Below are 24,186 nucleotides of genomic sequence, written 5' to 3'. Positions count from 1 at the left end.
GCACCACAGCACCACCTATTGTGTGTCGCTAATGCTACTACAGTATATTAGAGCACACACAGGGGCCGCATGTTTTTGTAATGAAAATGAAAAAAAATTGTTTGTTTGAGACACCTTGGGTCGAACTATCTAAAGTAATCATAAATATAATTTATATTTTAAAGCGTAACTAAAGGCACAAATACTTTCCTTAGTTCCAATGATCTGATACCTGCACGGTCCCTCGCTGGCAACTTCTCCAGGGGTTCTTCCAGGTGACGGTCTTCAGCCATTTTGATTTGTCAACAGGGAATTATGTCACTCGAGGGCATGTGTCAGAGTGTAGTCATGCCGGGACACTGGTCTTCTTCCTGTAAGAGCAGCACCTCCTCATTACCAGCTCAAACCTCAAAGAAGACTCACTACAGAAGGAGAGCCTGTAGAATTATAAAGAAACACAGATTAGTGAAATAACCGACTCTATAAAATTAGTGGCACTTCTCGTGGCCAAAGGTTGAACAGAGATGTATGCATTGGAAGAAAGGTAGTCAGCAGAAAGGGTTGAAACTGAATAATAGTGCTGGTTACATCAAAATAATTACCTGTACACGTTAATTAAAATAAACTTTAACTTACATATGTCTTTTATGCAGTTATCACCTTTACAATACAAAATCGAAAACTGCTGAATTTATGTTGTCGAGAATAATGGTACGATTTGATAGATGAGGTCCTTTAAATCCAATAAGTCATATGTATGTAAACGCTCCTTTTATTGATTTCCAGTAAGTGTTTCCTATCTTCTTTGCAGGTTTCGGAATGACCACGCCAGCCACCGTCACAGGAAAAGTGGTCCTCATCTTCTACGGCCTTTTTGGATGTGCTGGAACCATATTGTTCTTTAACCTCTTCTTGGAAAGGATGATATCTCTTTTGGCTTTTGTCATGAAAGCTTGCCACGAAAGGCGGTTACGACGAAATGGGCTTCTACCTCCGACTGTCCGTCGGGGGTCATCTGTCTCCGAAGTGGACAGCCTAGTTGGCTGGAAGCCATCTGTCTACCACGTCATGCTAATTCTGGGAATTTTTGCTATCACTCTCTCTTGCTGTGCATCAGCCATGTACACCCCAGTGGAGGGTTGGAACTACATAGACTCTTTGTATTACTGTTTTGTTACTTTTAGCACCATTGGATTTGGAGATCTAGTAAGCAGCCAAAACGCAGAGTACAAATATCAGGGATTATACAGGTTTGGAAATTTCATGTGTATATTGTTGGGAGTTTGTTGCATTTACTCTCTTTTTAACGTCATATCGATTGTAATCAAGCAAGTTTTAAACTGGATTCTTAAAAAATGTAGGTGCCGATGCTGTAACAAGTGCCATAAATCCAATGCCCGACTTGGGCGCCGCAATGCCATCACTCCCGGAGCTCGCTTCCGCAGGAACCAATTGTCGATAGAGACCGACGGCAACTACGACAGTGATACAGAAGGCAGGAGGCTGTCGGGGGAAATGATCTCAATGAGGGACCTTACGGCGTCCAATAAGGTTTCTCTTGCCATACTGCAGAAGCAGTTATCTGAAACAGCCAATGGTTACCCTAGAACTGTGTGCATCAATACACGACAAAATGGCTTCTCAGGAGGGGTTGGAGCTTTAGCCATCATGAACAATAGGTTGGCAGAAACAAGTGATTCTAGGTAGAGTCTTTTCAAATTCCTATATTTTCAGTATCATTTTTTTTTAATAAAAGGTTGTCAAACTCATAGTAAATTTCCTGAATGTGAACATCTACCAAGTCACCCATTCGATTCTCATTGCAACAATTGATCCCATTTTCATCAGCATGTAATCACATCTCATGTGTATGATGCAACAAGCACTTTATAGTTCTCAGGAAAATATATGAAGGACCTTGTCCATTATGGTGTATGAAAGAAGAATTGTGTTGCCCATAGCAAGCAATCAGATGATTGCTGATAAAAAAAAACGAAAAAATAACAGTTGAGATCTGATTGGAAGGAATTATACACCAACCAAATAACCCAGAAAGTTCTCCTTTCATAAACCGAATTTATTCACATAATTTATCTAAACGAAATTGGTAAGTTGAAACATATGCAGGGCCGGATTTCCCAGTAAGCACTGTAGGCATCTGTATGAGGTTTTTTTTTTTTTCTTTTCCAGACCTCGGGCCACCCCTCTGTGCCCTTCCCTTGGGGGGGGGGGGGGGGGGCAGGATAATCATGTAGCAACATTGTTGTATATCTATCTATATTTATTAATGAAGTGCATTATATTGTGGCAGTGCGGCGTTATAATGCGCTTGCATTTATATATGCGGTGCATAGATTTGTGTTGCGGCCTTGGGTTGCTACCTGCTGTGGTCTTGCTGCAGCATCAAACACAGGCACAGCGACACGCAAGGTCAACCCCCCACCAGTACTGTAAATGGCCCCTCATCCCTTAACGACAAAGCGGCGATGATTCGAGAGCCGCCTCATCACCTTCATGCAGCGGCATTATGGCGTGCGCTCTGTTGTAAACGCTCTGAGCGGCGCAGCCAATTGCCGTGCAGGATGAACAGTGACGTGGTGCAGCGATGGAGGCGACGAGAAGGTGAGAAGAACAGAGAAAAAAAATAAAGCAAGAGAGGCCTGGTTGTAAATAGATTTCTCCATGTCATATGGGGAAAGCACTTATTAGCCTCCCTTGCTCTCCATACTCACTTCAGTGAGCATGTGACAAGAATCATTCCAATATCACTACAATCACTACAGCCTACTGTGGTGGTTATGGTGCCCAGAGCCGGGACAAGGGGTGGGCATGGGGGGCTGCTACCCTAGGCGCGGTGGGGATTTTGGGGAGTTATGCTAGAATAGGTGATTAGGAGGGGGGGGGGGGGTGATTTGTGCTAGGAGAGTGGATTTCTGTTCAGAGTGGGGATTTGGCGGGGGGAGGATTTGTGCTAGTAGGGTTTATTGAAGTGATTTGTGCTAGGAAGGGACATTTGGGGGGGAGGGGATTAGTGCTAGGAGAGGGGGATTCGGAGGTGGGAGAGAAATTGAGGGGTAGAGGAACTGTGCTAGGAGGGGGGAGTTGGGGAGGGAGAGGATTTCAGCTGGGAAGGGGATTTGGCCTGGGAGAGGGGGAATTATTTTGGAGGGAGAATTCTGATTGCAAAGGGAGTTCCTGCATAGGGGATAAGTGTGAAGATTAGTGCTCAAATTTTGTTTTGGGGGGGGGGGGAGAGGATTTTTGTTGACACATAATGCTCCTACATTTTTTTTGGGGGGGGGGGGGTGCTGTTTGGCACCTTCACCCTGGGTACTAGATTACCTTGTCCCAGCACTGATGGTACCAAGAGTGTCCTGGCCTCCTTCCAGAATAAGAACTGTTTCACAATGTACTTGTATCTTTCTGAGACTCAACAGCTTATATACAGAGTCCTGGGACTCATACCAATAATTGCCAGCTGTGCGATATACACAGGGTCAATACAGATAATTTATTGAGAAAAAAAAGTCGGTCTTACTGTCATAATTTTTTCGGTGGGGGGGGGGTGGCGCTTCAGATTTCTCTGCCTATAGGCTCCTGAGATGTAAATCCGGCCCTGAACATATGAGCTAAAGGTATCTGTACACTTCAGCTGATTCTGAAAGGACACGGGCATTTAAAGATATGTTTTATTGCAAACACATTTGGTCTCACCTATCATTTTTCTTAAAAAAAATAAGTGCTGTTTACTGTACCATAGCTGCCTTAAATAAAGCTACACAAAGAAAGCAAATCTGAAAATATATTTTTTTGCCTTGCTCTGGCTATCCCCTAAGAGCTCTACTGGGATCCTCATTGCAAATGCCAATTCAGTTTTCATTGCTGACTATTGATAATACTGTGCAGCCATCTTTATATACAGAGTAATGACACACTAAGGCAATCATGGCACCCTTAGATGTGCAGGCACTCTGCCCCTATGCAAAAACAGGAGTGCAGGAATCCTTAGTTGGCAGCTACTTCTATTTCACAAGAAGTTCTAGACCAGCCATTTACAACCAGTGTTCCGAGGAAAATTGGGGTTCCGCTAGAAGGGGTTCCTTGAGCTGTGACTGATTGACCTCCCATTTGATGGTTCCTACAAAATTCTGTGGCTAGCTATCAAACATCAATGATCTTTTCAGCTGTTTGTAAAGGTGGCATTCAAAACACCACTGTAAGGAGGCATTTTTCCCATTGGCCACCACTGTAAGGGGGCATTCTTCTCACCTGCCACCAATGTAAGGGGCATTCATGACACCGACCCCAATAAATTGGTTTCATCAGGGGTTCCCCAAATCCTGAAAATTATTTCAAGGGTTCCTCTGTGGTAAAAAGGTCGAGAAAGGCTGTTCTAAAGCAAGGGTCTCCAAACATTCTAAGCAAAGGGCGTTTACTGTCCTTCAGACTTTAGGGGGGCCGTACTGTGGCCAGTAGAAGTAGAAAACACCCCAGTGTCAGTGGGAATAAACAATTCCTCAGGCTTGGTGGTCAGCAGCAGTAAATAAAATTACAAAGGGCTTGTGGTTAGTAGGAGGAGTAATAACACCCCATCATTGGTATTGGTGGGAGGAATAGTGCCCTATTATTGGTGTCAGTGGCAGGAATAGTGCCCCATCATTGGTGTCAGTTGGAGGAATAGTGCCCCATCATTGGTGTCAGTTGGAGGAATAGTGCCCCATCATTGGTATTGGTGGAAAAATAGTGCCCCATCATTAGGCTGTTTTAAAATTAATTAATTTTTGAAAGGGGATGTATTTTTGTGATTGGTTATTCTGAACACCTAAAAATTATTTTTGATTGGAAGTACACCCTTTTTTTCTTTTTATGGTGTTATATTTTATCTCTGGTGGTCATCTTTCGGTCAAATAATGCACTAGGTACCATCGCTCAATGTTTGCTGTGGTAGAATCAACTACAGGTTAAGCCACCCAGAGGAAGTATAATCTTCACATTTGCTGTCCTGTTTTAAAAAAAACAGGATGTACAGTGTCTGTATTAAATCACAAAATATGGCTGCCCCCCATGTACCTAGATCAGTGGCTCTCAACCTGGGGGTCGGGACCCCCTCGGGGGTCGAATGAGAATTTGCCAGGGGTCACCGAATCCTGGGCTGTTCTTGAATCCTGCACCGCTCTCCCAAACTTTTTGCAGCTGCCCAGCAGGGCTATCCCTGGCCTCTTCGCAGTCGTCCATTCGGTTCACGGCATGGCTGGGGGGCAGAGACTAGAGGTCAGCTGACTGGTGAGGAATGTAAAGAGGGAGGGGCTGGAGGAGACCCTATCTCCTGATTTTAGCATGGGTGTTACTGCTACAAGACACCACGAAGTCGGAGACCCAGTGAGTAACACTACCTGTGATTATAGTTGCCATTAAAAGTCCCCACTACAGTTCTCAGATCAGCAGATGACCTTGATCAAGAGCACCTAAGTTGGCTGATCAGAAATCCCCACCAGCACTGCCACTTATCCTATCCCCCCCCACCAAGGAGTAAGAGAAGGAATAAAAATAGAGAATACATGGAAGGGAGAGGAAAAGGGGGGGGGGACAAAGAAAAAGGGAGAGAAATAATAAGAAAGACGGCTAAAGAGAGGGATGGAGAAAAAAAAACAAGAAGTTAGGATAGAGAGAGATAAAAGGGAAAGAAAGGAGAACAACAAGAAAGAGTGATACATCCTAAAATATACCATAGGGGGTTTAAATACTGTAGGAGTGGAAAGGACTCGGAACGCTAAACGTCCGTGGGTTAGAGGTGCAAATTACTTGTATTGCCTTGGGTGCAGACAACTCACGCTACGAAAATAATTTTACTGTTAGGGGTCCCCACAACTTGGGAAATTTTATCAAGGGGTCACGGCGCTAGAAAGGTTGAGAACCACTGACCTAGCTAGTTAAAAAATTTGGAGTTGAAGCTTAGTAATGGCAATTTTGACATAGTTACATTGGTCCAGCTTAAAAAATTCAAGGTTCTGCGGTGTCCAAGTTGTGCGTCATACCTGCGGTGGGACCCCCCCCGGAAATCAATGCAGTACGCAGCGCCATTACAGTTACTGCCGCTATTTTCCGGGTCCCATACTGAGCAGCAGTCCCGCTGCTTACTGGACACAGGGGGTTGTTTACTTGGCACAGGCACCATTCAGAGAACACTTTGCATTCTCTCAAAGTTCTATGATTAAATGAGGTGGAGATTGTGACATCACTACCCCACCTTTCCACCTTGTCCAATTAGAGACTGCTCTGCATTCCTTAAGAAAATACAAAGTGCTCCTGGAATGGCGCCCATGCCAAGCAAGCATGGGACCTGGAAGCTAGCGGAGATAACTTTGGTAGCAGCAATGTCTACTACAGAGATATACAGCTTCTACAGGTATGCACCAGTGTTGCCAACCTACCAGATTGAAATTTACTGACACTACACCCAAAATTTACTGGCACAGACACGTTTTTACTGGCTTTTCCAAAAATTACCATTTTAAGTGCAATATTCAGTATTTAGGCTACAAACAAGTACAATACTGTATGCAGTCAGTAATGTGATTTAAGGTAGATATTAAGGCAAAAAACATATTTCTTATTTTATTTTCAATATAGTAAGTAAGTACATGAAATTGACTCTCACAGTGACACTGACAGCAGTGTGCAACAGCACAGATGATGATGACACGTCACCGACAAGCCACATCCCCTCCTGAGCCACAGTGACATTCTCTCTCCACGCCAGGTGGTCCCTTCAGTCCACTCCAGTCCAAACAGCACTGACAGTCCCGTCACGGGTTGCCTTAGTTGCTCCCGACCTGCAGATCCACACACGAGGCTCCGGCCACTCCGCTCTCTTGCACCATAACATCACACAATGCGCTCAGGCACCACCTCCACCAGACCCGCCCCCCGCTGGCGCCACCCGAACACACTGCAGCAGCTACTCGGATGGTCTCGGCTGACTCCGGATTGGAACAGTTCCAAGCCTAGTGTCACAGCCATATTTGCACTTACGTATATACCTTCAAATAAATGCATTAAAAGTATTAGATTACCCTTACCTCTGCTGTCCTGAGATTTTACGTTCCCATCACTCATACCTTACAAAGTAAAATTAGCTTTACATATGTCCTCTCCAATTAGGCCCCTTTCACACTGGGGCGGTGGGTGCATCGACGGTAAAGCGCCGCTATTTTCATTTTGATTTACTAAAGGCAAATAGGCTGTGCACTTTGCAAAGTGCAGTTGCACTCCGCAAGAGCAGTTGCTCCAAATCTTAGTAAATGAGGTAAAGGTTCACTTTGTAAAGAATACCCAATCACACGCAGGGAAAAAAAAAACTGCATTTTTGCTTGCACATAATTGGATGATGGCAATCAGCAGAGCTTCCCCTCATTTACTAAGCTCTGGAGCAACTGCTCTTGCAGAAAGCAACTGCACTTTGCAAACTGCACAGTCTACAGGGGGTCCCCGACTTACGAACGCCCGACTTACGAACGAGTCCTACTTACGAACGGGCCTCAATGCCGGCTGTTTGTGCTCCCTCGATGGTCCTGGATACCCCGAGCAGCTATCTTGCCACATTCTACACTGCAGTACTTCATGTACTGCATGGTCAGAAGAGCCCCAGAAGCGCCCGGAACATCCCACATTCCTGCACAGGCGGAAGTTACACTTACAAGCAGTGTTCCGACTTACGAACAGATTTCACTTCCGAACAAACCTACAGTCCTTATTGCGTTCGTAAGTCGGGGACCCCCTGTATCTGCCTTTAGTAACCCCCCCCCCCCCACAGTATCTCGTTATAAATCAAAACCAAAGTGAGGTGCTGCCACCCGACCTAGCAGTTCCTAGGCTAAAACTGTTGTATCACCGTGCCAGATTAGCAGACTCCAGCTGCTTGCATAAACATCCAAACCACAAAAATTCAGCAACAAGGTGAAAGCGAAAAATTCCTCTTTATTGATACAAGGAGTAAAACTTTTCTGTAAGACAAGCAACACTAATGCGTTTCAATCTATAAAGACCTTAATTATAGCTAACTTGACTAGCTAAGATTAAAGGAGTTGTAAAGGCAGAAGGTTTTTTATCGTAATGCATTCTATGCATTACGATAAAAAACCTTCTGTGTGTAGCAGCCCCCCCAGCACCCCCTAATTACTTACCTGAGCTCCTTCTCTTTCCAGCCATGTCCACGATCCCCTCAGCCATCCAGTACACTCCTCCTGCTTGGCTGGGACATAGCAGCGGTGCTATTGGCTCCCACGGCTGTCAATCAAAGTCAGTCAGCCAATCAGGGTAGAGGGGGCGGGGCTCAGTGTCTGAATGGATACACGGGGCTATGACTCGGCTTGGATGACAACCTGTAGCAAGCTGGTGGATGAGGGGCACTCAAAGGAGGGAGCGGCTAGGAGCAGCAAAGAGGGACCCGTGAAGAGGGGGATCTGGGCTGCTCTGTGCAAAACCAACTGTATAGAGCCGGTAAGTATAACATGTTTGTTGTTTTAAAAAAAAAAAAAGCGAGCCTTTACAATCACTTTAAGGTCTTCATAGACTGAAACACATTAGGGTTGCTTGTCTTATGGAACGTTTTTACTCCTTATATCAATAAAGGAGAAGAATTTTTCACTTTCACCGTATTTCATTTTAGAGCCCTTGCACACTGGGGCGGTTTGCAGGCGCTATTGCGCTAATAATAGCGCCTGCAAACCGCCCCGAAAGTGCCGCTGCTGTCATCCCAGTGTGAAAGCCCCGAGGGCTTGCACACTGGAGCGATGCGCTGGCAGGACGGTAAAAAAAGTCCTGTCAGCAGCATCTTCGGAGCGGTGAAGGAGCGGTGTGTATACCGCTCCTTTACCGCTCCTGCCCATTGAAATCAATGGGACGGCGCGGCTATACCGCCGGCAATGCGCCTCTGCAGAGGCGCTTTGCGGTGGTATTTAACCCTTTCTCGGCCGCTAGCGGGGGGTAAAACCGCCCCGCTAGCGGCCGCATACCGACGGTAAAACGCCGCTAATAATAGCGGCGTTTTACCGCCGACGCCGCCCCAGTGTGCAAGGGCTCTTAGGAACTGCTTTCAATATTTTCAAATATATCATACTTTCACAATCCCCATTGTACGTGTAAAATTCTAAAAGAAACTTGTATTAAACTTATCATAACATTAGCAACTTGATTGCAGATTGAGGTAAAATTGTGCATGGCTATTTAGGATATGGAAAACCATACAAAAAGAGTTGGCAATCTGCTTATTTTACAAAAAAATGTACTGGAGGCTTGCCATAGGAGGAATAGTTAGATTGCAATGCTGATATTCATCATTTGAAAAAAGCCTTTGCCTGCTTGTCATGGTAAAGCAATACGTCACCATCCTGGAACAATTACACCGATCAAAAGTTCATCATTCAATTGCCGTTCACTTAAAGTGGACCTTCAGTAATTTTTTCAACTTTCCATCTATTAAATCTTCTGCCCTTGTTGTTGTTTTAACTTTGGATAGTAAACCATTTTTTTTCTGCCAGTAAATACCTTATACAGCCCACTTCCTGTTTCTTGTCTGGCCATTAGCCTAGGCTTATGATATCATGCACAGCTCTCTTTCTCACTCTGGTGAGAGTTTGCCAGGAAGGGAGGGGGGGATGAGTCATAAGAGGGCCAATGAGAGCTACAGAGCTGGAGTTGTGCCTCTGTGTGTCTGTGTAAATCCAGGAAGTGAACAGGCAGCAGCTTCAGCTGCCCACAGTTAAAATGGCTGCAGCCAGACTCAGTGGGGGGAGATTTCTGCAGCATATTTGGCAAGTACAGAATCAAAGTATATATAGAATAATATGCAAAGTGGTTGGAGGGAAGCTTCAGAATGGCAAAGATGTTTATATTACAAATTATGTGAGCAGACTGCAGTTCCTCTTTAAGCAGTAAAAGAGCCAGGCAACTAGCATTTGCAGAAGGCTGTTAGCAAGAGTAGCCTATATATATTTTTTTCATGGGAGGTTTCTTGTAAAGCAGTGTTTATAGTAACAGAAATAAATGAAGTGCCTATTGATTTATAAATGAATGTGTTGCTATCCACATATATATATTTTACTTGTTTTGATACTCATATTTTCCAATTGCTGCTAACCATACAATTTCCATCCTACACCATGAAAATCTGTAGTGAGGAAATGATAAAGGCTTCCATTGTTGACCTCTCCTTTTTAAAATGCGATGTGCCTGGCTGTCATGCTAATCCAACAGTTTCAATACATTTTCAGGCACAGACGGTTTATGCCGATCAGGCATTTTGTTTATTATTTAGGCATGAGAGAGTATTGGAGACAGAGACAGCCAGTCATTTATTATTCTTAAAATGAAGTCCAGCAGTAACACCCTCTGTCTCTCAATGCAGGTTTCCTATTAAGTAATCAGCAGAGCTCAAGCAGAAATGTAAATACATGCCTACATTTCTATATATTCCCTGTGTAAATTGCATTTGAGGTCTTCTTGATGTCAAGGCTAAAAAGGTTGGATTGCAGTTCAGCAAACTGAATCTTTAGTATGGAATATACAACCTAGCTAAATTCAATGGGACTTTGAAAATACAGTACCTCTGATAACCACATTTTGCAAAAAAGTCCAACATATATGTATATAAATAACAATTATATTTGTGTATAGATTAAAGGTCTTAATATTGCATTATGCAAAATATATAGAACATATTTTTTATATATATATGTATATATATACACTGTGACAGACTCAACTAGAGTGACCACATGTCCCGGTGTTCTGCCATATAGTGTCCTCCTATCGGATAGTGTCCGCTCCGTACTGCGCAGGCGCAGCGCTTGCGCAGTACGGAGCAGAAGGAGATGCCGAAAATGTCCGAAGTTGATCAGCTGACCATCAGCTGTACACGGCGCTTCGGCAGTTCTTAGCGATGGCAGTGTAAGAGGGCCCCTCGCGGGCTCGCTTCGCTCGCCACGCTTCGGGCACGGCCTCGCTGCGCTCGGCAACTATATATTCTCACTCTATGTCCACTTGGATAGTAGGGAATGATCCTGGACATAGGGTGAGAATAACAGCGCAGGCGCCGTGTACAGCTGATGATCAGCTGTTAAACTTCGGAGACTTTCGGCGTCTCGTTTGTCCTCCGTACTGCGCCTGCGCAGTACAGGGAGGACACTATATGATAGGGGACTCTATTTGACAAGACACCGGATTGCTCGGGACAGTCCCGTAATTGGCAGCTCTGTCCCAGGTCCCGGGCACCCTCATTCCGGGACAATACAGTGTGCCGGAAATGCCCCCTGGCCCTGGGCCGATCTGATACCCCCTAAAATAGCCCTTGCATCACCGCTGTCACTCACTGTCAGCCTGTGGTGGACCCCTGGCTGGCAGAGACCCCTTTTACTTTGTTCACCACGGCCGCTGGCTCACTGCCCAAACTGGTTGCTAGCTGCCGCCTGCCTGGCGTCTAGCAACCAGTGACGTCACGAGGAGGAGAGAGGCTCCAGCATTCACAGCGGAGGAGGATTTAACTTCCTCCTCCTCCCCACTCACTGCTTAGCTGCACCCACCTCCTCCCTGCATCTTCTCGAGTCCAGGCAGGCAGAAGAAGAAATATCTGAGGCACTGACTGCAATGCAGAAATGGAGAGATGCGTTTAGGTAGAAAGGCAATTAAATTCCAAAGCACTCACCAACAGATAAGAGATTGGGGTTAAAATCCTCATTCAGCTCTTGCCAAGCAGCCATTGTTCTGTGCTGAACTGTCAGCACTTCACAGCAGCGCAGAGTGTGTGTCAGCCTGGAGCTAGCAAGCCTATCAGTGCACTGTTCAGAGAGTACGGTCGGCAGATAAGGGAGAGGACACTGACAGAGGACATGACACCCTCGGAGTGATGGAAGGAGGATACATCCTTAGTTATCAGGGCAGGGTTCATGCTGGGACTTGTAGTCCTTCACTTTTGGGGGATGTGACCCCCCCCAAAAGTGAAGGACTACAGGTCCCAGCATGAACCCCTCAGAGCTGAAGATGTGACACCCCCCTGGCCTCCCGCATGGGAGGAGTCACATCAGCAGCGAGAGGGGCGTTCACTTTCCCAGGGCTCAGGTGTGTTGGACTGGTGGCAGGCTGCGGTTGGCAAGTGACACTGCATCTGGTGGCAGGCTATGGGTGAAAAGTGGCACACTGTATCTGGTGGCAGGCTATGGGTGGAAAGTGGCACACTGCATCTGGTGGCAGGCTATGTGTGGAAAGTGGCCCACTGCATCTGGTGGCAGGCTATGTGTGGCAGGTGGAACACTGCATCTGGTGGTAGGCAATAGTGACAAGTGACACGCTGCATCTGGCGGCAGGCAATGGTGGCATGTGACAAGCTGCATCTGGGTGCAAGCGATGGTGGCAAGTAAAAAGCTGCATCTGGGTGCAAGTGATGGTGGCAAGTAACTAGCTGCATCTGGGGGCAGGCGACAATGACAATTGGCACGCTGCATCTGGTGGCAAGTGACAAGCTCATGGTTCCCACTGATTCTGCATTATGGTGAGTTGAACTATTTCATTATATATTACAATGTAGCACAACACCAGCCATTCGCCCGACAAATCACCCCTGTCAAACCCCGAGACTACATTCCCCCAAACCCCCTCCTCATCAATTTTTGGGAAGGAGGGGTTGTGTCTTATTGCTAGTTTGGAAATGTGGTCATCTTAGACACAACTAGGACAGGGGCTTATGGAGAGGACTTTGGGCAAGCCTCCTTCCCACTGATTATGGCCCATGGAGAGAGCAGATCATTCAATAATGATAGACAACAACGTAATGGACGCAGACAGCCTCATTTTGAATAATTTTCTGAATAAGGACAATAAAGCTTCCCTTCTGGAGTGGATGAAAAGGTGTAATATTAATCTTTTACAGGGTAATGGTCAGCGGGAATATGGTGGCCCACCTGCAGACTGGATTAGAGAGGCTCCTTCACTTGGGACAAAAATATTTATCAACAATATCACTCAAGAAATCCATGAAGATAAATAAATTCCACTGTATCAGGCTGCTGGGACATTGTATGTGTTCTGATGACTTGTCTAGTGGACAGAATACACAAGTTTGTGTCTCTCCCATTGTCAATTGGGTCACCTATTGTTTCTATCTGTCTGCTAGTATTGTGTCCACTCCACCGTGTTAACAAACTATTGTGGGGTATTATATGTTTTTTAATTAGATTACTGGTTAATTAAGATCACTGTTAGTTGCTAGCTGTTAATTGGATTTGTGTTTAAAGCTGCATTGTCATGCAAATATCCTGAAGAGGGGCATATCCTCCTGTGGAGTATAAAGTATGTGTCTGCTTTTCAATAAACAGTCATTCCTTTGGAGTTTGCCTCAACATCTTGTCTGTGTATGATGCTTGGGGTAAAAAAAGTGCTGATATTTTCTCTCTGCTGGAACGGTTTGGAATGCAGGAGGCACTATTTGTCGGGAGGAAGCACCCAAGTTGTGTGTCACAGCGGTTCTGTCACATATATATAGCATAGCATATTATCTATGTTTTATATATTTTGCATAATGCGATATTAAGATTTTTAAAATGTTTGCAAATTGTGGTCATCAGAGGTATATTCAGAGTCCCATTGAATTTGGCTAGGTTATATGTACTGTATATATCAGGATGATAGCCTAATAGACCACACTCATGTAAGGATTGACAACACCCCATCCTCCAATACTTTGTGAAACTTGCACTTCAGTATAGGTGAAACCAAGCTCAGACTGGACAATATAGATTAGGAGTGGGCAACCCTGGAGTTCCACTGAACCATATTGAGGAGATCAATGATCACCATGGTGCAGCACACTTAAAAAAAAAAGAAAACCTAGCAAGGTCCCATTGAAAAAAAATAAAGAAGGTTTAAAGAGTTCAGGGGTAAATAGCAAAGAAACTGTAGTATATAATACATAGTGCAGGTTATGTCCAGGAATAAGTAACACAGAGTTCAGGGGGCAGAAGAATATAACAAAAGAACAGTAGAGTGTAATGCAGAGTTCAGGGGTAAGTAGTAGGTAATACAGAGTCCAGATGTAAGTAGTAAGCACATTTCTCCCTCCCTCCACTTGTAAAATTTTACTCACCAGACCTCAGATGCAGAGCCCCCCGGCAGAGTGAGGGAAGTCTTGCCAGATCAGAGACAAGGAGGGCCCCAGGGCTGTCTTGGACTCTGCATTTACATTGCCACTCTGATCTGAGGTTTTAGGGGTGGCAGGCAGGATCAGGAGCTGGCAGCAAAGCAGGGTCAACCACAACCTTCTTATCTTATGTCCGGGTTGATCGCAATTGACAGGTTGACGACCCTAGATGTATATTATATCTTTAGACTAATGTGCGTTTGCATGGTCCTGTTTTGACAATCTTCCTCGCCCATCATCCGGTTCGGTTCGCACCAGAACCCGCGAACGGACTGAAAGTTCGCACGAACGTTAGAACCCCATTGACGTCTATGGGACTCGAACGTTCGAAATCAAAAGTGCTCATTTTAAAGGCTAATTTGCATGGTATTGTCCTAAAAAGGGTTTGGGGACCCGGGTCCTACCCCAGGGGACATGTATCAATGCAAAAAAAACTTTTAAAAACGGACGTTTTTTCGGGAGCAGTGATTTTAATGATGCTTAAAGTAAAAAAAAAAAAGTGAAATATTCCTTTAAATATCGTACCTGGGGGGTGTCTATAGTATGCCTGTAAAGTGATGCGTGTTTCCCATGTTTAGAACAGTCCCTGCACCAAATGTCATTTTTAAAGGAAAAAATCTCATTTAAAACTGCTTGCGGGTTTAATGTCATGTCGGGTCATGGCAATATGGATGAAAATCAGTGAGACAAACGGCATGGGTACCCCCCAGTCCATTACCAGGCCCTTTGGGTCTTGTATGGATATTAAGGGGAACCCCGCACCCAAATTAAAATAAGGAAAGGTGTGGGGCCACCAGGCCCTATATACTCTGAACAGCAGTATACAGGCGGTGCAAACAAGACAGGGACTGTAGGTTTGTTGTTAAGTAGAATCTGTTTGTAATTTTGAACATTTTTAACGTGTTTAGCTCCAGCCAAAAAATCTTTTCTAAGCTTTTTGGAAAACATAGGGAAGGGTTATCACCCCTGTGACATTTGTTTTGCTGTCTTTCCTCCTCTTCAGAAGATTTCACCTCACTTTTTTGTCCCAATGAAAAATGTTTTTTGAAAATTTGGGTTTTTTTGTGGAACAAGGATTGGAAAGCATCAGTGGAAAGGAGAAATTGTTTTCCCATATTAACTCTTACAGGAGAGAATTTCCCTTCCTAGGGGTAGATTTCATCTCACTTCCTGTTGTCTCCTTCCGTTTGCAAGTAGGAGTCGTTTGTAAGTTAGATGTTTGAAAGTAGGGTCCTGCCCTATATACTCAGCAGAAATTTGGGCCTTAGGTGTTGCTGTGGCCACAACATTGTAAGCCCTCACAGGGCCCTGCTGTGAAATATTAGATCAAGAATTGTAATTACATGCCCCTGTTGAACAGGAGCTGAAAAATTAGGCCTTAGGCACTGGTGCTGGTGCCACAACACTGCAACCCCTCACAGACACTCTAGTTGGAACGCAGGAACGAGCCCTGCTGCAAAGTATTGCTTCAAAAATTGTAATTACACGCCCCTGTTAGACAGGGGCAGAAAAATTGGGCCTTAGGCACTGGTGCTGGTGCCACAACACTGCAACCCCTCACAGACACTCTAGTTGGAACGCAGGAACGAGCCCTGCTGCAAAGTATTGCATCAAAAATTGTAATTACACGCCCCTGTTAGACAGGGGCAGAAAAATTGGGCCTTAGGCACTGGTGCTGGTGCCACAACACTGCAACCCCTCACAGACACTCTAGTTGGAACGCAGGAACGAGCCCTGCTGCAAAGTATTGCATCAAAAATTGTAATTACACGCCCCTGTTAGACAGGGGCAGAAAAATTGGGCCTTAGGCACTGGTGCTGGTGCCACAACACTGCAACCCCTCACAGACACTCTAGTTGGAATGCAGGAACGAGCCCTGCTGCAAAGTATTACATCAAAAATTGTAATTACACGCCCCTGTTAAACAGGGGCTGAAAAATTGTGCCTTAGGCACTGGTGGTGGCGCCCAGAACCAAAAATGTTCTTACAAGCTATCAGCGTGATGATTGAGGAGGAAGAGGATAATTACTCAGGGATAGTCACTCAGCATCAGCATAGGCAGTCTTTGAAGGGATCTGAGATTTCAAAAAAAATTATTCGGTTACATCAGCATCAGGTGCTTGGTAGCTGGTGGTGATCCAAGACTCATTCATTTTTATGAAGGTCAGCCGATCGACCGAGTCGGTGGACAGACGCACCCTGTGATCGGTTACCACGCCTCCAGCAGCACTGAATGTGCGTTCCGAAAGAACGCTGGATGCAGGACAGGCCAGTAGCTCAATTGCATACTGTGCAAGCTCTGGCCAGTGATCCATCCTCCAGACCCAGTAACCCAGAGGATTTTCGGTGGGAAAGGTGTCCAAGTCTGATCTTGCCCCTAGGTATTCCTGCACCATGTAAAACAGACGCTGGCGATGGTTGCTGGAACCGATCATACCTTGGGGCTGCGGACCAAAAAATTGTCTGAACGCATCGGTCAGACGGCCACCTTCTCCACCGCTCCTTCTTTGACTGACCGAAGCCTCAGCAACACGTTGTCCAGAAACAGGAGTTTGTAACCTCCCAGTCTCTGGGAACGCGTTGCACAGACCTTTCTGCAAGGCCTCCCGAAGATGTTTCATCCTCTGCTCCCTCTGCGATGGCAAGATAAGGTCCGCAACCTTACCCTTGTAACGTGGATCAAGGAGGGTTGCCAGCCAGTATTGGTCCTTCTCCTTGATACCACGAATACGAGGATCCTTACGCAGGCTTTGCAGGATCAGGGAGGCCATGCAGCGTAGGTTTGCTGAGGCATTCGGTCCGGAGTCCTCTGGGTCACTAAGAACGACATGGTCCGCAGCCACCTCCTCCCAGCCACGTACAAGTCCATGTGTTTCTTGGGACTGATCCCTTAAAGACTGCTGCTGATGCTGAGTGCCAGGCTCCACCTCCATACTGACACAATCTTCCTCCTCCTCCTCTTCCTCCTCGTCCTCTTCCTGTGTGATCGGCGGGCACGCAGGAACACTGTCTGGATAAAGGGGGTCTTGAGAGCTAAGGAAGTCCTCCTCTTCCTGCCTCTGTTCTGCCTCAAGTGCCCTGTCCATTATTCCACGCAGCGTGTGCTCCAACAGGTGGACAAGGGGGACAGTGTCACTGATGCATGCACTGTCACTGCTCACCATCCTCGTGGCCTCCTCGAATGGTGACAGGACAGTGCATGCATCCCTGATCATGGCCCACTGGCGTGGGGAAAAAAAACCAAGCTCCCCTGACCCTGTCCTGGTGCCATAGTCGCACAGGTACTCATTGATGGCCCTCTGCTGCGTGTGCAGCCGCTGCAGCATGGCCAACGTTGAGTTCCACCTGGTGGGCATGTCACAGATTAGGCGGTTCTTGGGCAGGTTAAACTCCTTTTGGAGGTCCGTCAGCCGAGCACTGGCATTATATGACCGGCGGAAATGCACACAGACTTTCCTGGCCTGCCTCAGGACATCCTGTAAGCCCGGGTACCTGCCCAAGAACCGCTGCACCACCAAGTTAAGGACGTGAGCCAAACAGGGCACATGGGTCATTTGTCCCTGTCGGAGGGCAGAGAGGAGGTTGGTGCCATTGTCGCAAACCACCATTCCTGCCTTAAGTTGGCGTGGCGTCAACCACCTCTGAACCTGCCCCTGCAGAGCTGACAGAACCTCTGCCCCAGTGTGGCTCCTGTCCCCCAAGCACACCAGCTCAAGCACCGCATGGCATCTTTTGGCCTGCGTACTTGCGTAGCCCCTTGAACGCCTACGGAGCACTGCTGGTTCCGAGGAAGAGGCCATGGAGGAAGAAGAAGAGGAGGGGGTGGAGGAGAGAGGTGTGTCACAATCAGCATTTTGGAGGCGTGGTGGCGGAACAACCTCCAACACTACTGCACCTTGTCCTGCATCCTTCCCAGCTGCCAGCAGAGTCACCCAATGCGCCGTGAAACTTAGGTAACGTCCCTGTCCATGCCTGCTGGACCATGAGTCAGCGGTAATATGCACCTTACCGCTGACCGCCCTGTCCAGCGAGGCATGGACATTGCCTTCCACATGCCGGTAGAGAGCCGGAATCGCCTTCCGTGAGAAAAAGTGGCGTTTGGGTACCTGCCACTGAGGAACCGCACATTCCACAAACTCACGGAAGGGGGCAGAGTCTACCAACTGAAAAGGCAGCAGTTGAAGTGCTAGCAATTTTGCCAAGCTAGCATTCAACCGCTGGGCATGTGGATGGCTGGGAGCAAACTTCTTTCGGCGGTGCAGCAGCTGGGGCAGGGAAATTTGCCTGGTACAATCTGACGTCGGTGTACCAAAAGCAGATTGCCCACAAGTACTTGGCTGTGACACACCTAATTCTACACCTTCATTCCTCTCACTGCAGGTCTCAGAGAGGACTGAAGGTCTAGTGGGGTTGGAAATCTCAGCTGATGAGGAGCAAGGAGAGATCCTCTTTGTTCTTTGGTGTGGGTCTTTTAGATACGCTTGCCAACGAACTGCATGGCCGGTCAACATATGTCTGGTCAAGCATGTGGTACCCAAGCGGGAGATGTTTTGGCCACGCGAGATACGCTTGAGACATATGTTGCAAATAGCAGCGGTGCGATCTGATGCACTTGTCTCAAAAAAGGCCCACACCAAATAACTTTTTGAATAACGCGCAGAGACTGCAGCGCCCTGCACATGTGGAGCTTTGGGGTGTGATGCAGTCAATGTGCTGCCCTTAGGCTGGCCCCTGGAGGGCATCCTGCCTCGTTGGTGATGTGCCGCCGCCTCCTCCTCCTCCTCCTCCTCCTCCTCTCTCCTATCAGGCACCCACGTTGAGTCAGTGACCTCATCATCCCCTCCCTCCTCATCACTGGAGCAAACCTGGCAGTATGCTGCAGCAGGGGGAGCATGACTGCCAGATTGCTGTCCTTCTTGGGCACCCCCTCTGTCCGTGCTCATGTTACTGCCTTCATCGAGCTCAGTATCGTCATCAGAGCCTTCCAAACGCTGGGCATCCTCCTGAAGCATGTACCCAACACTGTGGTCAAACAGTTCGAGGGAATCCTCATGAGGACATGGTGGAGCTAGGGAAGGAGTCACTGATGACATTGAGCTGAGGGAAGAGGCCGCTGCTTTGCCAGACAAAGCACCCTGGGCATGGGTGAGAGAGGATGAGGAGGATGAGGACGGCTTGGTCATCCACTCGACCAAGTCTTCCGTATGTTGCGGCTCAACACGGCCAGCTGCCGAAAAAAAGGCCAAGCGTGTCCCATGGCCACGTGCTGATGAGGATGCACCGTCTCCACGACCAGCACTAGACACAGAGCCTGCTTGCCCTCTCTTATTGGCTTGTGACTGTCTGCCTCTCCTTCTTGGCCTTCCAGACATACTAATGGCCTGTAGCTGCACTAAGCTGGGATAGAACACCTGTAATTTTCTTCAGGTAGCTTTATATACTGTAACCAGACAAGCCTGCCTGTCAGTAGGAAGATAACAGGAACGGATCTAGCTGAACACTGTGAGCAGGACGCACTGTACTAAATGTAAATAGTCTAGCTGCCTGACCGTGGTACTAATAGGATCAAATAGAACACCTGTAATTTTCTTCAGGTAGCTTTATATACTGTAACCAGACAAGCCTGCCTGTCAGTAGGAAGATAACAGGAACGGATCTAGCTGAACACTGTGAGCAGGACGCACTGCACTAAATGTAAATAGTCTAGAAGATAACAGGAACGGATCTAGCTGAACACTGTGAGCAGGACGCACTGCACTAAATGTAAATAGTCTAGAAGATAACAGGAACGGATCTAGCTGAACACTGTGAGCAGGACACACTGCACTAAATGTAAATAGTCTAGAAGATAACAGGAACGGATCTAGCTGAACACTGTGAGCAGGACGCACTGCACTAAATGTAAATAGCAGGAACGGATCTAGCTGAACACTGTGAGCAGGACGCACTGCACTAAATGTAAATAGTCTAGAAGATAACAGGAACGGATCTAGCTGAACACTGTGAGCAGGACGCACTGAACTAAATGTAAATAGCAGGAACGGATCTAGCTGAACACTGTGAGCAGGACGCACTGCACTAAATGTAAATAACAGGAACGGATCTAGCTGAACACTGTGAGCAGGACGCACTGCACTAAATGTAAATAGCAGCAACGGATCTAGCTGAACACTGTGAGCAGGACGCACTGCACTAAATGTAAATAGCAGGAACGGATCTAGCTGAACACTGTGAGCAGGACGCACTGCACTAAATGTAAATTGCAGGAACGGATCTAGCTGAACACTGTGAGCAGGACGCACTGCACTAAATGTAAATAGTCTAGAAGATAACAGGAACGGATCTAGCTGAACACTGTGAGCAGGACGCACTGCACTAAATGTAAATAGCAGGAACGGATCTAGCTGAACACTGTGAGCAGGACGCACTGCATTAAATGTAAATAGTCTAGATAGAAGATAACAGGAACGGATCTAGCTAAACTGAATACAGTGTATATATATATATATGCAACACCTGGGATGCATATATATACACAATACACTGTAAGTGCAGCTAACTGACTGACTGTTCTGCCTAATCTATCTAACTCAAATCAAATGACACTGTCTCTCTCTCTCTCTATCTCTCAGCACACCGGAACACACACTACACAGGGCCGCCGTGCAGGCGGCCTTATATAGTGTGGGGTGTGTACTAAATCCCCTGAGCCATAATTGGCCAAAGCCACCCTGGCTTTGGCCAATTACAGCTCTCTCTACTGACGGCGCTGTGATTGGCCAAGCATGCGGGTCATAGTGCATGCTTGGCCAATCATCAGCCAGCAATGCACTGCGATGCCGCAGTGAATTATGGGCCGTGACGCGCCACACGAATTTAGCGCGAACGGCCCATATCGTTCGCAATTTGGCGAACGGGCGAACAGCCGATGTTCGAGTCGAACATGGGTTCGACTCGAACACGAAGCTCATCCCTATTCCCTACCATAAAATGAGGTGATAATAACATTTCAGGTGAAACCTTCACAGATCAGTCTGATCAGCCGTCTGTTTTATGGTATACTCTAATTCCAGGTTGTTTTGCAAACAAAACCAACTTGCCAAAACTATTATTTGTAATATATATATACTATATATTAAAGCAGGAACTAAACCCTCCTATCGTTTACAGCCGAAGCTGCCATCTTAGTCCCTATTTCAGGGTTTTTTCAACAAGGGTTCCTCCAGAAGTTGATAGGGATTCCCTGAGCAATGAGCAATTTCTGCCTCTCAGATAAGTTCCCACTGACACCTAAGATCTTTTTAGCTATCTGTAAGGGGGGTCATTTTCCCAATGCCCACAAGTGTTCATCCTACTGACCATCACACTAATGTATTATGAGTTGTAGATATAGTAATAGTTAGCAGGGGTTCCTTAACCCCCCTGGCGGTATTCCCGAGTATGGCTCGGGGTAGATTTTAAGTACCAAAAGCGGTAACCCCGAGCCAGACTCGGGATCGCATCGCAGGATCCATGTAGAGGATACTTACCTTGTCCCCTGGATCCTGCGATGTCTCCCCGCTGTGATCTGCGTGCCGAGCTCCGTTCCCTGCGAGCGTTGCGACGCACGGGGAGGGAGTTCGGCGCCAAATTCAAAAAGTAAAAAACACAGTATAGATACAGTATACTGTAATCTTACAGATTACAGTACTGTATCAAATAATTACACATCCCCTTTGTCCCTAGTGGTCTGTCCAGTGCCCTGCATGCAGTTTTATATTATAAATACTGTTCTTTCTGCCAGGAAACTGGAGATTTTCCATAGCAACCAAAAAATGTCCGTTTACGTCAAAAGTGCTATTAGACCAGCTAGAAAACAGAGATAATAAATTAGAATCACTTGCAGAATTGAGCGATAGTGATTTGTGGGGAAATTCGTCATCAAACACTAAAAGTAATGACAGCGACAATTCTGCAACTGAGCAAATTTCAGTGTTTTTGATTTGATATCATTATTGAATATTTTTTATTATTATTATATTATTATTTGTTATAATTATTTATAGTTATTTATTATATTATAATTTTTTATTTCGTTTTTCAAACTTTATCATATCCGGGATGTCTACTAAACTCTTGTTTGGACAGATTTAAGTGAGTCATTCCTAAGAATTACAGGCCTACAATATAAAACGCCAAATTTCCGTGCTTTCCGTACAAATAATTGTACCGCTTTCAGCATCAAGAATCTGAAATAATCATACCGCCAGGGAGGTTAAAGTGATTGTAAAGTTTTTTTGTTTTTTTTTTAAATAACAAACATGTATTTTTTTACCTGCTCTGTGAAGTGGATTTGCATAGGGCAGCCAAGATCCTCCTCTTCTCGGGTCCCTCTTCGCTGCTCCTGGCCCCTCCCTCCTGTCGAGTGCACCCACAGCAAGCAGCTTGCTATGGGAGCACCCAGGCCGAGCTGCAGCTCCATGTGTCCATTCAGACACAGAGCTGTGGTTCCGCCCTACCCCCTCTCTCTCCTGATTGGCTAAATGACTTTTATTGACAACAGCGGGGAGCAAAGGGCGCCACTGCTGCATCTCAGCCAATTAGGAGGGAGAGTCCTGGATGACCGAGGGACTCGTGGAGATCACTGGATAGAGATGCATTGAGATAAAAAAGCTTCTGCTTTTACAGCCCCTTTAACCTCCCTGGCGGTATGATTATTTCAGATTTTAGGTGCTGAAAGCGGTACCATTATTTTGCACAGAAATTTGGCGTTTTATATTGTAGGCCTGTAATTCTTAGGAATAGTTCACTTAAATCTGTCCAAACAAGAGTCTAGTAGACATCCCGGGTATGATAAAGTGTGAAAAACGAAATAAAAAATTATAATATAATAAATAACTATAAATAATTAAAACACATAATAATAATATAATAATAATAAAAATTATCTAATAATGTAATCAAAGCAAAAACACTGAAATTTGCTCAGTTGCAGAATTTTAGCTTTTATTACTTTTAGTGTTTGATGAGGGATCTCCCCACAAATCACTATCGCTCAATTCTGCAAGTGATTATAATTTATTATCGCTTTTTTCTAGTTGGTCTAAAACCACTTTTGATGTAAAGAGACAGTTTTGGTTGCTATGGACAATCTCCAGTTTCCAGGCAGAAAGAACAGTTTTATATATATAAAACTGCATGCAGGACACTGGGCAGACTACTAGGGACAAAGGGGATGTGTAGTTATTTGATACAGTACTGTAATCTGTAAGATTACAGTATGCTGTATCTATACTGTGTGTTTCACTTTTGAATTTACCGCCGAACTCCGTCCCCGTGCGTCGCAACGCTCGCAGGGAACGGAGCTCGGCACTGTGAATCGAGCGAGACACAGCGGCTCGCCGATCACAGCGGGGAGACGTCGCAGGATCCAGGGGAGAAGGTAAGTATGCTCTTCCTGGATCCTGCGATGCAAGCCCGAGTCTGGCTCGGGGATACCGCTTTTGGTATGTAAAATCCACCCCGAGCCAGACTCGGGAATACCGCCAGGGGGGTTAAGAATGGAAAGTTATTTCAAGGGTTGCTCTGTGTTGAAAAGGTTGAGAAAGGCTTCCCTTATTTGATCAGAATTTGACATGGTGCTGCACATGTGATCAGTTAGGACATCAGTCATTTTATGGCTTGACAACCGTCCATGCCTTGGAGGCAACTGATTTGAGAAACAGATCCACTTTAAGAAAACTAAGCTGTAGTGTAAAGGGATTTTCTAACCTATTCTTAAAAGTCTTGGAAACTTGTAAAGCTAAAGGGATACATTTTTTATATATACAGTGGATATAAAAAGTCTACACACCCCTGTAAAAATGTCAGGTTTCTGTGATGTAAAAAAATGAGACAAAGATGAATCATTTCAGAACTTTTTCCACCTTTAATATGATCTATAAACTGTACAACTCAATTGACCAACAAACTGAAATCTTTTAGGTGGAGCGAAATAAAAATAAGAAAAATAAAATAATATGGTTGCATAAGTGTGCGCC

The 24,186-nt window shown here is 45.9% G+C and overlaps 1 protein-coding gene across 3 annotated transcripts in view; it reads left to right on the top strand.

Moving 5' to 3' along the window:
- KCNK12 (potassium two pore domain channel subfamily K member 12) overlaps positions 1-24,186 on the top strand; it is a 263,268-nt gene that overhangs the window by 217,719 nt on the left and 21,363 nt on the right. For 2 of the 3 annotated variants that reach the window (XM_073628515.1, XM_073628514.1), the window contains one exon: positions 791-1,682. In XM_073628515.1, the coding sequence (XP_073484616.1) occupies positions 791-1,682 (892 nt within the window). Of the gene's footprint in view, positions 1-790; positions 1,687-24,186 lie in introns of those variants that run through there. The other variant, XM_073628516.1, reaches the window with a different exon arrangement.

This window comes from Aquarana catesbeiana, linkage group LG04, assembly GCF_042186555.1.
Source record: "Aquarana catesbeiana isolate 2022-GZ linkage group LG04, ASM4218655v1, whole genome shotgun sequence".
In the NCBI taxonomy this organism is placed as follows: Eukaryota; Metazoa; Chordata; class Amphibia; order Anura; family Ranidae; genus Aquarana; species Aquarana catesbeiana.
The sequence above is the reverse complement of the archived record's forward strand: the minus strand, read 5'-3'. Positions and strand labels throughout refer to the sequence as shown.